This window comes from Phacochoerus africanus, chromosome 2, assembly GCF_016906955.1.
Source record: "Phacochoerus africanus isolate WHEZ1 chromosome 2, ROS_Pafr_v1, whole genome shotgun sequence".
Taxonomy (NCBI): domain Eukaryota; kingdom Metazoa; phylum Chordata; class Mammalia; order Artiodactyla; family Suidae; genus Phacochoerus; species Phacochoerus africanus.
This window is the reverse complement of record NC_062545.1, coordinates 76,886,097-76,900,014: the sequence shown is the minus strand read 5'-3', so window position 1 is coordinate 76,900,014 and position 13,918 is coordinate 76,886,097. Positions and strand designations below refer to the sequence as shown.

At 41.5% G+C, this 13,918-nt stretch overlaps 1 protein-coding gene across 2 annotated transcripts in view; it reads right to left on the bottom strand.

The window, feature by feature from the left end:
- Positions 1-6,703: 6,703 nt before the first annotated feature.
- Positions 6,704-13,918, bottom strand: part of RPF2 (ribosome production factor 2 homolog) — a 43,801-nt gene continuing 36,586 nt past the window's right edge. For both annotated transcript variants that reach the window (XM_047762779.1, XM_047762786.1), the window contains 3 exons: positions 12,405-12,507; positions 7,640-7,784; positions 6,704-6,893 (listed from right to left, as the gene is read on the bottom strand). In XM_047762779.1, coding sequence (XP_047618735.1) covers positions 6,714-6,893; positions 7,640-7,784; positions 12,405-12,507 — 428 coding nt within the window. In that variant the 3' untranslated portion in view covers positions 6,704-6,713. The remainder of the gene's footprint in view (positions 6,894-7,639; positions 7,785-12,404; positions 12,508-13,918) is intronic.

The window sequence follows — 13,918 nt, the reverse complement described above, 5'->3', positions numbered from 1 at the left end:
GCATTTGTCCACACAAAAAAATTGTAATATGAATGTACAACCTAGTAGCATTTTCCCTAATAGCCCCAAACTGGAAATAACCCAAATATCCATAGTCAGATGAAGAGATAAACAAAATGTGGTATATCCATTCAGTAACAAACTAAAGAGATGAAGCAAGATGTGCAAACCTCAGAAACTTCAGGCTGAATCCAAGAGGCCAGTCACAAGAGTTCTGCTCTTCTATTCCCTTTATATAAAACTCAAGAAAATATTAATTAATCTATAGTGACAAAGCAGATGAGTGGTTGCCTAGGGCTTGGGGTGGAGGGAGAATGGACTACAAAAAGGCATGAGGAATCTTTTTGGAGTAATCAAAATGTCCCCATCTCTATTGTGCCAGTGCTTTCATGAGTTTATTATGTCAACTCACCAAATCATACACTTTATTTTTGGCCAATCTTGCACCATGCTGAAGTTCCTGGGCCAGGGATCAAACCTAAGGCACAGCAGTGACAACACTGGATCCTTAACAGTAGGCCATTGGGGAACTCCCCCTTTTTTTCATATAATTTAAATGTATGTACTTTATTGTACATAAACTGTATTCCATTTAAGCTGGAAAAAACATTTTGTTCAGTGAATGCCTTTTTCCCTTAGTAAATCATCTCCACCTGGTCTGGCAAGGTTTGGAGATGTTTCAGCACCCTCATCACCATCTTTTGAATGCAGTCCAGATAGTTCAAGTTCCTCCAAGGGTGTGCCCAGACCTGGAAGCAATATTGCAGATGTGGTTTGAGCAGATTAGAGCACAATGGTTCTCTTTTACTCCACTTTTATTGCTGTGTATTTATACCAGGCTTTGCTGTTTTCAGACTTTGTCTACCTCATGTCTTCCGTTTCAGTCAGCCTGAATGTTCTGTCTGTGCAGCTTAAATTCCTGTGGACCTTTCTGGAGGTCTGCTCACAAGGATAATTGACATTGGTTTGGTATCCTGGGTCATTTCCCAGCTGTAGAACTACGTCTCCATTATCCTAAGTGTTCATATTTTCCCCTCCCGGTATTCATTTAAGTTTTTCCTTTTGGCTTCAGTCCACCTTCCAAGTCTGCCGAAGTATTTTACATCTATGTTTTCTAATGTTATCACTGCTTTGTGTCATCTACAAATTTAACAAAGTGTCCTGTCTTCATTCTAGTGGAAGGTAAAATAGTTTAAGGAAGAAAGCAGCACCCTGAGGCTTGCCAATAGATTCCCCTTGTCAAACACTATGGATTTATTCATCACTCATCAACACTCTTGGGGTACACTGGTTCTTCAAATTGCTTTGAATTGGCCTAGCTGCTTTTTTAGTTACATCACATTTCTCCATTTGATTCACAAGACTATCGAGAGACTCAGAAAGTCTTGTTGGGAATTCCTTAGAGTAGGAATTACAAGATAGGGGTTCTGGGTCCAACTTTACTTCTTTCAGCTGCGTATGATCAGACTGTTTTTCTTTTTTTAAAAATGGCTGCATCCATGGCATATGAAAGATCCTTGGCCAGGGACTGAGTCCAAGCAACAGCTGCAACCTCCACTGCACCTGTGGCAACACTGGGCCTTTTAACCCACTGCACCATGGCAGGAACTCCAGTATTTCTTTCTTGATCTTGGTGATTATAACAGCACATACACGTTGTAAAAATTCACTGCATTTAATCATTTGAACACTACCCTATTTGTGAGTATTAGTTTAAATTGTTTTATTTTAAAAAGTTTACTTTCCTTCAATCAGGACATCAAATAATATAAAAAGATCATATTCTTGTTTTAAGAACCTGTATGTTTTAAAGTGTCAAGAAATACAGCAGAACCATGAGGTTGCAGGTTCGACCCCTGGCCTTGCTCAGTGAGTTAAGGATCTGGCGTTGCCGTGAGCTGTGGTGTAGGTTACAGACACGGCTGGGATCCCGCGGCTTGGATCCCGCGTTGCTGTGGCTCTGGTGTAGGACGGTGGCTACAGCTCCAATTAGACCCCTAGCCTGGGAACCTCCATCTGCCACGGGAAGCGGCCCTAGAAAAGGCAAAAAGACAAAAAAAAAAAAAAGAAATACAGCAAAATGTAAGAGTGGTATTCTGGATGGTGAGATTACACATACTTATTTCCTTCTCTGCAACTTCTTCAATAATCAGAAAAATGACTTTGTTTTCTATAATTGGGAAAATATCAAAATTGTATTTTAAAGAAAATGCTTTCTAAACTGTAAACATATACAATGCAAGGTATTGTTCCAGTGCAATGGCTGAAACATAAGAATTCTTGATAAATGTGGAGTGAATGACTATTCCCATATCGACCAGGCAAGTACTTTCAAAAAAGCAATGGGATCAGACACTCTTGGCTCCCAGGGAACCCACGCTGGCTCCTAGCAACGACTACCTTCATTTCTAAAAGGTCACAAACCACCTACACAATGATTCTTCCCAAAATATTGCCAGGACAATATCTAGAAGATAACAATCTCTGCCTCACTCTGCTTCCTCACATCTCCTTCAAGATTAGCTGATGGAGTTCCCTGGCAGCCTAGAACGTTAAGGATCCAGTGCTGTCACTGCTGTGGCAGTTTGATCCCTGGCCTGGGAATGTCTGCATGCCCAGATGTAGCCATTTAAGGAAAAAAAAAAAAAAAAAAAAAGATTAGCTGATTATCCTTTTCTGGGATTGGGACTCCTAGTCACTTCAATCAACCTAGTACTTTCCATACCACATCTCACCCACCTTGAGGGTAGGGTAGGACTACTCTGGAACCCTTCCTACTCAACTTCTTCCATTTAATTTTTTTGGCTGCACCTTTGGCATGTGAAAATTTCTTGCTCCAAGTCCATTTGCAGCTCCCTACCACCCACAGGCCAAGGACTGAACCTGCACCACAGCAGTAACCAGAGCCACGGCAGTGACAATGCCAGATTCTTAACCCACTAGGCCACAAGGGAACTCAACTTCTTCCATTTTTAAAACTATATCTAGTCACTTGTGATGGAGCATGATGGAGGATAATGGGAGAAAAAGAATGTATATATGTATGTGTAACTGGGTCACTTTGCTGTACAGCAGAAAATTGACACAACACTGTAAACCAGCTATAATGGAACAAATAAAAATCATTTAAAAAAAGAAAGTTTCTGTGAATCCATTCATGGCCTCACCTGAGAGTGGTAGGGAGAAATGGCTAAAATTATCTATGTTCCCTGGTGGCCTAGCAGTTAAGGGTTCAGCATTGTCACTTCTGTGGATCTGGGTTTCATCCTTGGCCCTGGAACTTCCGGGCATTGTGAAAAAACAAGCAAACAAACAAAACCTATGATGAAAGGAAGGAGAGATCAGAAGCTAGATGATCAGATGATTGCAAAGGGACTTGGAGCAAGTCTCCCCCCTCCTATTTATTTATTTCTTTTTAGGGCCACACCCGTGGCATATGGCAGTTCCCAGGCTAGGGGTCAAATCAGAGCTGCAAACGGAATTGCAGCAAGTCTCCCCCCTTCTATTTGTCTTTTTTGGGCCACACCCGAGGCATATGGAAGTTCCCAGGGTAGGGGTCAAAGTGGAGCTGCAGCCGCTGGCCTACACCACAGCCACAGCAATGCAGGATCCGAGCCACAGCTTAAGGCAATGCTGGATCCTTAACCCACTGAGCGAGGCCAGGGACTGAACCTGCATCCTCATGGATACTAGTCAGATTCATTCTCACTGAGCCATGATGGCAACTCCAGGACACAGTGCTTTTACTGCTGTGGCCCAGCTTCACCCCTGGTCTGGGAACTGAGATCCCAAATCAAGGACTGTGCATCCACCACTTCGATGCTCCTTTCTTGATGCCCCTTCTCCCCAGCCACTGTCCATCTATTTGCAGAAGAAAAAAGCTCAAGGACAAATGGAAATTAAAATGCACTTCTCACAAAAAGTTAATATAAATGGTGGATCACAAATTTGGGATTATTCAACAACTACCACAAAAAGCGTTTTGAGGAGTTCCCCTTGTGGCACAGTGGTTGACAAATCTGACTAGGAACCATGAGGTTTTGGGTTCGATCCCTGGCCTTGCTCAGTGGGTTAACGATCTGGCGCTGCCGTGAGCTGTGGTGTAGGTTGCAGGCGCGGCTCGGATCCCGCGTTGCTGTGGCTCTGGCGCAGGCAGGCAGCTACAGCTCCGATTAGACTCCTAGCCTGGGAACCACCACATGCTGTGGGAGTGGCCCTAGAAAAGGCAAAAAGACCAAAAAAAAAAAAAAAGTGTTTTGAGTTAGATTTCAGTAATACTATATAATACTTCTCTTATTTGATGCAAATACTTTAGACACTATTATCAGAGATAAAAATTACATAGGAAACAGAAGGCTGTATTACCAAATCTCAAACAAGAGGGTTACGGATTAAAACAAACCAAAAAACACCTCTAAGAAACTGTCTCTTCCGCAGGGAATGTGGCTATCTTTAAGACTGGTTGAATTGCTGGAGTAGGTCTTCTTGGTGGAGAGGGGTCAAGGTATATGTTGATGGACAAAGGGAACGAAAAACGACCACCAAACCGACAGTATCTTGAGACCAAAAAATGAGGCAGGCCACCCCCCATAATCAATGAATCAGCTCATTGCAGGGCAGTTTACTCACAGGGTGGGACAGGGTGGGTGGGTGACATCCAGAAGCATTCACTGCCACCATTGGGACAATTTTATAGTTAACCTAGAGTGTGGGGGTACGTGCTTGGAACTGGGAAGTGCATTCCTAAATCAAGATTTATGAATGGGTAACTAGCCTCATGGGCGCCAGAAATATGTCAGTGAAGGTCTTCATTATTGTTTGGAGACTAATAGGGCACAAAGGCCACCTGGCCTAACAATCGTTAAACAACATCTATTAACTACAAAGCCCTTGACACCAGAGAAGAGATTTACTACCCTAGGACGGGTCAGCTGAAGGACAGGAGGAACCGAATGGGCCCAAGATGGCATGGGGTTATGATGCTAACTGCCCAGTGCGGCAGGGTCCTTTCCGTACGTAGCTGGTGAAGACCCACTGCTTTGCCTCCCTCCTAAATCACTACCTCCATTAGCATTACCTGGACCAGGCAGGGGTCAGGCCCTGGGGAAGGACTGTGCACCCACCACTTCGGATGCTCCTTTCTTGACTCCCCTTCTCCCCAACCATTGTCCATCTATATGCAGAAGGCAGGATGTGAATCATTTTAACTTAGCCCTTTATCCCATTTAGCCATAAAATACAAATACCTGCTTCAGATCTAAAACTGCAGTCTTTGTTTTAAGTGAACAATCAGGCAACAAGTGTGACAACAGCTCCCTCATTTTTATAGGGAAGAGGAGAATATTAGGCATTTGGAAAGGCTTAGGGAGAGGGAAGGCCAAAGAATGGGTTTACAAGAGAAGAGAAAGGATGCAGGAAGCAGAATTGAGGTTCCAGCTTTTGTTTCATGTCAACAAACTCACACAAACGCACGTACACATAGGCATGGAGGGGCTCCTTGACAAAGAACTGAAAACAAAGGCATTTGTTTTTCTGTGTATAAGGGAGCTTCTCTGCCAGGGAGTTAATCAAGAAAACTAAATTCTAAACTTACGGCAAATAAGTTGGCATTTCTAGGAGGAAGAAATAGAAGGTGTTTTCCCATTTTCCTAGGCACAAGGTCAGGCTTCAAGAAAATGTCAAAATGGTTGGAACCATAAGGTTTCGGGTTCGGTCCCTGCCCTTGCTCAGTGGGTTAACGATCTGGCACTGCTGTGAGCTGTGGTGTAGGTTGCAGACGCGGCTCGGATCCCGCGTTGCTGTGGCTCTGGCGTAGGCTGGTGGCTACAGCTCCCCCGATTCAACCCCTAGGCTGGGAACCTCCATATGCCGAGGGAGTGGCCCAAAGAAATAGCAAAAAAAAAAAAAAAAAAAAAGTCAAAATGGGTTGTTTGGCTTTGGCTTACTCCTAACAGTATGCACACACCCAGGGCCTTCTTGTGACCTTTAGCTACCTAGGGCTACCAAGTACCCTAAAGGGTCCCCTGTCTTAAAACTTAACTTTTCTCTCCTTTCTCACTTCAACTTCCATCCAAACGTCCTTTCCCTCAAAGATAGACAGGGCTCCATTTAGTAGCAGACGCTCTTATAATCAATTATAAGGTTATATGATCAGGTAGTAGACACCTCTCTTAGAGACCTATGTTTTAAGACAGTTAAAATCTCAAAATGAGATTAGAGAACTGGTAGAATTATAGGCAAAATAACAGGAAAGTCAAAAATAAAAGTCAGGCTGTAGGTGTCTGTTTGGAGCTGGGGTCAACTTTCCAGGCAGCTCATACTAAGCATGTAGAGTTACCTTGGACCATTTCTACTCTCCATGACTTTCCTCCCTTTATCTAAAACTTAGTCCAAAATTCTCTAAAATACCACTGGTTATTCTGGAGATCCCTCCTCACTCACTTACCAAATGAAACAGAGGACTCTGTTGGGGGGTGGGGAGAGGGAACTGTCACATCACAGGAAGAAAATGGCATATCAGAATGTAATATCTCAAGTAGGAGGCTAACTTCCAACCTAATACTAGAATGTTACTGTTCATATTATATATAATATATAGTTGAGATGAAATCATCAAGTTATAAAAATATATAAAATCTTGTAAGAAATCACCACTTGATAATTCTCGTTAGGTAAAGGCTAAAAATAAAAATGCAGTTATTGGTGAAGTTCCATCAATTCTTTTTAATTCTCTTTGCTTTTTTCTCCTGGTCCTCTGTTATCCTTTCTGCAGGTCGCTTCTTCAGCCCCTTCATTTTCTTGGTTTGTAGTTTGCTTAGGTCTTGCTTCTGCATATGAATCCTTCCATAAGTTGTACCAAAAGTATCATGAGAGATATTTTTCTTCTTCTTTGGCTATGAAACAAGAATATATATATTATTTAATGGTGTCCACCATTATGATCTAGTAAAAATCTAGCGTTCAACTCTCATATTAACAATTTCCATCAGTACACACCCCTTCAACGATGTGGGGTCTAGAGCCCTACATCCCTTTCTTCTCAAACTTAAGTACATACAAAGCACTTGGGGATCTTGTTAAAATGTAAATTCTAATTCAGTAAGATTAAGGTGGGACCTGAGATCCAGCATGTCTAACAATGCCCAGGAAAACTGAGAAGTAACGCTACAGAGTACATTAACCACTGTCATGCACCAAGAGAACTTCCTGTGTTCGGCTTAAGGAATTGTGACTATCATTTCAATCTTTACTGGCATTCCAGAGATGCTATTTCGAGTTACTTTAAAAAAACCATTCAAAGTCAAAACACATTTTACGCAAGTACAAGTTATATATATATATCTTATGCTTGAAATCCCATCTTCACGATGCCCAAAATGATTCCCATTTTTGCTGAAAATGGGCAGTCTTGGCTACGAGAAAGCTCTCAGCAATACTTGATGTTTGGTTTCTATGATTTTACTATCCTTTATGGTTGGTTTATTTGCTTCTTTCTCCTTTCCTTGTCTCTGAGAGTCTAATTTTATCTATTTTATTGATCACTTTATGTATATTCTTTAATGTAATATGCCACAAATTCTTTCTGTAAAGAAGAGTGAAATATACAAATAAACATGGGACCAATCTCCAAGTCATGTACCTTGAGGGCTTTAGGCATTTTCATAGATAACTTATACAGATCATCTGACGCAAGGTGTGTCCTCCTCAGAACCAGATCCAATGAGGGTCCCATCTCTTCCAATTCAATGCGTGGTGTTCTGCAGCCAGATTTCTTCAACAGCAACCTTTATGAAATAGCAAAAAAGAAATGTTGCTTTGGGAGTTCCCGTTGTGGCACAGTGGTTAACGAATCGGACTAGGAACCATGAGGTTGCGGGTTCAATCTCTGGCCTTGCTCAGTGGGTTAAGAATCCGGCGTTGCCATGAGCTGTGGTACAGGGTGCGGACACAGCTTGGACTCTGGTGTAGGCCGGTGGCTACAGCTCCGATTAGACCCCTAGCCTGGGATCCTCCATATGCCGAGGGTGCAGCCCTAGAAAAGACAAAAAGACAAAAAAAAAAAATAAGAAAGAAATGTTGCTTTGACTTTGATAAAAGTTCCATTCCCTACCCCCTCCCAAATTTGTGTTCTAGAGGATTACAGTTCCATAAAATAAAAAAATGTTTAGAAAGGCTAAGATTATTACAATTTTTATATATTTAGGCCAAGTATATTCTTTGCTTCACTCATTTTTAAAAACCAAAGTATACAATATTGTTGAGAAACAGCAAGTGAGACAGATCTTGTATGAAATAGGATCCTTCCCTGGCCTCGCTCAGTGGGTGGGTTAAGGATCCCAAGCTGCTATGGCTGTGGTATAGGCCAGCAGCTACAGCTCCAATTGGACCCTTAGCCTGGGAACTTCTATCACTTAAAATGCTAATTTTCAGCTAAAAGAAAACTTGTCAATCCAGAACATTTAGTTCATGGCATGCCTGAAAGAGTCAGATAACGCAAGTACCTTTTCATTTATGGAAGTGTCCTCCTAACAAAGTAATCTTTTGAGAGATGTGTAAAATTAAGATTATTTCCAAGTAACTACATATAACTACATATGTTGCTATTTATTGAAGCATTAAATTACAGTGAAAAATGTCTGTGTGGATAATCTGATCTTAATCACATCACTGAGGATGTTTACTATTCTAGTTCTACTTGTCAGAAATAAAAGGAAACTTTCTCCAATTTTCAGTTCTCTGCATATGATTTCTGGTGATAGGGCTGTCATCTTTTCTCTTTATTAATAGCTTTAAACAGTGAATTTTGACTCTAAAATCATTAATTGTTAATCCTTTAAAAGACATGTTACATGTATAACTGAATTCACTTTGTTGTACAGCAGAAATTATCACAAAATTGTAAATCAACTAATTAAATAAAACTTATAAAAAAATCTGTTTACTCTAAAGAGAAACGTCTTAATAGGGAATTTATAAAGGATTTTTGGGGTCATGCCAAGGAAAATGAAGAGACTATTAGACATCAACTCTAAAAAAAAACAAAAATTAAAACCAATTCCTTTACCCTCATCCCATCATACACACTACATTTTTCTTTTTTGGCTGCACCCGAGGCATAAGGAAGCTTCTAGGCCAGGGATCGAATCCAATATGCATCTGTGATCTGTACCATAGCTGTGGCAACACCAGATTCTTAACCCACTGCACCACAAGAACTCCTCCCTTTTTTTTTTTTTGGTTTTTTAAAAATTTTTTACAGCCACACCTGCAGTATGTGGAAGTTCCTGGGCCAGGGTTTGAATCCAAGCCACAGCTGCAACAACACTGGATCCTTTAACCCACTGTGCTGGGCGAGGATCAAACCAGCACCTCTCTATCCACCCCACCTGCTGCAGTTGAATTCTTAACCCACTGTACCACGGTGGGAACTCCATACACTGCACTTAAAATAAAAAACAAACAAACAGACATTTCTTGGAATTCCCGTTGTGGCTCAGCAGAAATGAATCTGACTGGAATCCATGAGGACACAGGTTCAATCCCTGGTCTTGCTCAATGGGTTAAGGATCCAGTGTTGCCATGAGCTGTGGTGTAGGTTGCAGACGCGGCTCAGATCCCGCGTTGCTGTGTCTCTGGTGTAGGCCGGTGGCTACAGCTCCGATTCGACCCCTAGCCTGGGAACCTCCATATGCTGTGAGTGCAGTTCTAAAAAGCAAAAAAAAAAAAAAAAAAAAAAAAAGAAAGACATTTCAATTGCAAGCCTTAGTAACGCCAGTCAAGTATCTACTGCCTAGAACCTTTACAAGCCATGCTTCATCTCCACCTCAGATCCTAACCTCAAGCTTTGTTTCCCTATAAGCTCTAAATCAAAGGTGACATTCAGTTCTGCAAGACTGCATGGAATAAGATGCAGGGACACAGAAAATTCTGTTCCTTCCCTCTCATTTAGATATGTTAATTGGTTACTTGTATATATGTATATTTAAATATGATTTCCCTATTTCCTTCTTTCTTTCTGCAGGTAAGGGGGGTGCCATGCCCAAGGCATGTGAAGTTCCTGCGCCAGGGATCAAACCCAAGCTACAGCAGCGACAACACTGAGTCCTTAACTGCTAGGCCACCGGAAACTTCTGGTTTGCCTATTTCTTGAGAAAGACTGGCATTACCACTCTTGTTTAAATTGTAATTTCCTGGAGTTCCCGTCGTGGCGCAGTGGTTAACGAATCCGACTAGGAACCATGAGGTTGCGGGTTCGGTCCCTGCCCTTGCTCAGTGGGTTAACGATCCGGCGTTGCCATGAGCTGTGGTGTAGGTTGCCGATGCGGCTCGGATCCCGCGTTGCTGCGGCTCTGGCGTAGGCCGGTGGCTACAGCTCCAATTCAACCCCTAGCCTGGGAACCCCCATATGCCGCAGGAGCGGCCCAAGAAATAGCAACAACAACAAAAGACAAAAAAAAAATTGTAATTTCCTTATTTTTCTTCCTTCAATGTCCCTCTCTTCTCTTGGCATTGTTTTCATTACTTAAACTCCTTGCCTAGAATGCTGTGTTTGCTTTTCAAGATATGCTAATACTTCTTGTTCTGCATATTTCACCCCATAAAACCTAACCAATGCCATAGCAGAGGCATAGGTGGCAGTTACTGAAGATTTTGTTTTATGTTAATAGCTGTGGTATCTACAGTGAACAAAACTCTCCAAGGAGTTAATTACTATAGAATATATAGAAGATGTCAGTAATGCTTTTATTTCCCCAACAAGTCAGGTCAAGGTTATAGTAATGTAATTCCATGTTCAGAGGTCCTTTTAAGTTCAAAACCATTTAATAAGCCTTACTGATCTTTACAAATTAATAAGTGTCAGTATTAATGATTACCTTTTATTAACTCCCTAAGGGCTGGCTCGAAGAGGGCAGGCATTCTCTCAGGCTGTGAGAATGCCTGAGGTCAGGCTCTCTTCTCTGGCATAGTCCCACCTCCGCCTGCACGTCTCTCCTCTCAGGAGAGAGCACTGTCTATCACAGGGGGACCTCACAATTACCTCGATGGTATCACCACACTTTGCAAAGGAAAAACAGAGGCCCTGACTTGCCTGCGTCACGTGGTGAAGCCTGGCATAGAGCGCTAGACTCAGAGGTGACACTCATTCCTGGGACCACCTCTTCCTTCCCCTCCCCAGCACAGCACAGGCCCCTGGAGGCTAAGCTAATTCACAGGCATGGCATGTCATTAGGCTTTGTTTGTGTTTTAATTTTATTGGAATATAGTTGACTTACAAAGTTGTGTTAGTTTCAGGTGTAGAGCAAAGTAAATCAGTTATACATAAACACATATCCATTTCTTTTTAAGATTCTTTTTCCATACAGGTTAGTACACAATACTCAGTAGATTACCCTGTGCTGTACACACAGCACCTATTTTACATACAGTAATGTATATATTGTTACCTACTTTACATAGTGTATATATATTAATCCTAACCCACTATTTTGTCCCTCCCTACCCTCCATGTTTTCACCTTTGGTAAACCTAAGTTTGGTTTTGATTTTTTTTTTTTTTTTTGCTTTTTAGGGCTGTACCTGTGGCATACAGGCATATGGAAGTTCCCAGGCTAAGGGCTGAATCAGAGCTGCAGCTGCTGGCCTACACCACAGTCAGAGCAACACTGGATCCTTAACCCAATGAGCAAGGCCAGGGACTGAATCCACATACGCAGGGATACCAGTCAGGTTCATAACCTGCTGAGCCACAACAGGAACAGGGGTTTTGAGATTTTTGAGGTTGTTTCTGTTTTTTAAGTTCTATTGTACCATTTCTATTAGATTCCGCATATTAGCGATCTCATGATATTTGTCTTTCACTGTCTGACTTGCTTCACTTAGTATGATAATTTCTAGGTCCATCCATGTTGCTCCATCATTAAGGTTTTTAATTAAGACAAAATAAGCTTGTTAGGATTTGTATTTATACTGTGATGAAGGTAGGGATAGAAGGCTTGGGCTGGAAAAAGAAGGTAAATGAATTCTCTCATTCCTTTCAGATTTAGACTCCAGGTGTTGAGATTTGCTTTAGCTGGCCTAAGAGTTGTGGCTGGCACTCTAAATCCAGTCAAGAAAAACAAGGAGGTATTGCATAAAGGTAGGGCGGGTCAAGACTAAGTGTTTTAAGCTCAGAAGGAGTGCAGCATTTGATGCTCCAGGGCTCTGGAAAAGCAGAGTTTCAAAGGCAGAAGTTAGCAGAGGAGTGACAGACTTGAAGATCAGCTTAGAGCTAGTTTGTCACTGCTATTTTGCAAACTTTGCAAACAAACTTTCATCCAGACACCAATTCTAAGCTTTAGCTCTCTAAAAGTCACACTTAAGTGCTAAGCCTGAGGATTATAAAAACATGCTAAGAAAGGTACTTACTTATAGCTTCGAAAGTAAATCTTCCCATTCAGTGCAGTGAAGTGCAGAACATAGTCTAAACCAGCCAGGCGGATATTTGGTACTGTGGGGCCTCTGAAGAAATCTAAAAGCACATATTAGCTTATTAAAAACAACAACAACAACAACACACCTTTAAAATTCAATTACAAATTAGCTGCATTCTAAATGCAACTCTTTGGATATTATCTAAAAATTGTAAGCAGCAGAGTTTCCTGACAGCTAGGCGGATTAAGGATTTAAGGATCGATCCACTTGGCACAGGTCACAACTGCAGCTTGGATTCAATCTCTGGTCCAGGAACTTTCATATGCTGCGGGTATGGCTAAATAAATGAATAAAAATTAAGAATAAAAGCATGTTAAAAAAAAAAAAAAGGTAAGTAGCACAAAACTGATCCCTGAAAAATCTCCAGCAGTCACTCTCCTCTATCATTTAATCTTATGATAGTATTTCTTACTGAGCCATACAACTTTTTAGTTTTTTTTTTTGCCTTTTCTAGGGCCGTCCCCACGGCACATGGAGGGTCCCAGGCAAGGGGTCCAATCGGAGCCATAGCCACCGGCCTACGCCAGAGCCACAGCAAGGCCAGATCTGAGCTGCGTCTGCCACCCACACCACAGGTCACGGCAATGCCGGATCCTCAACCCACTGAGCAAGGCCAGGGATTGAACCCGCACCCTCATGGTTCCCAGTCGGATCCGTTAACCACTGCGCCATGACAGGAACTCCACAATTTTTTAGTTTTGAAGCTCTTCCTCTAAGCTAATGCTCAGAAGAGTACATCATGTTTACTGTGGATATTAACTTTTTAGAAAATGTAAAACAAGGCATAAATTTTTAATCTATTAAGATAGGTAGGTTAAAACGGCAAATTTCTAGAAAAATGGTGTTCAAACTTTTGACTACTGAATCAAACTAGCTTTTGTTATACAGTGGAGGCCAATTAGGAAAATTCTAACAAGAAATCGCAATTATGTGAGCAAAGAAAAGCAGTCTAAAGTGTCAAAGCCAGAAAAGAAACATCAAGATCAATGAGTAGATGGTTTTTCCAAAAAGAGTAATCATACCTGGGTGGCACAGGAGATAACTGTAAATTACATACAGGCAGATAAAATCTACAATGCATTATTTATGTCATTGTTATACCACTTTCTATTCAGAGTAGGGACAAAGTTTCTTTTAAAAGAGAGGAGCTGATTTTTTTCTTAAAATAATTTTATGATTTTTTCCATTTTAATTGATTTACAGTGTTCTGTCAATTTCTACTGTACAGCAAAGTGACCCAGTCATACATATATACATATATTTTTTTTCCTCACATTATCCTCCATCGTGTTTCATCACAAGTGACTGGATATAGTTTCCTATGCTTTACCGCAGGATCTCACTGCTTATCCACTCCAAATGCAATAGTTTGCATCTACTAACCCCAAACTCCCAGTCCATCCCATTCCTGCCCCCTCTCCCTTGGCAACCACAAGTCTGTTCTCCAA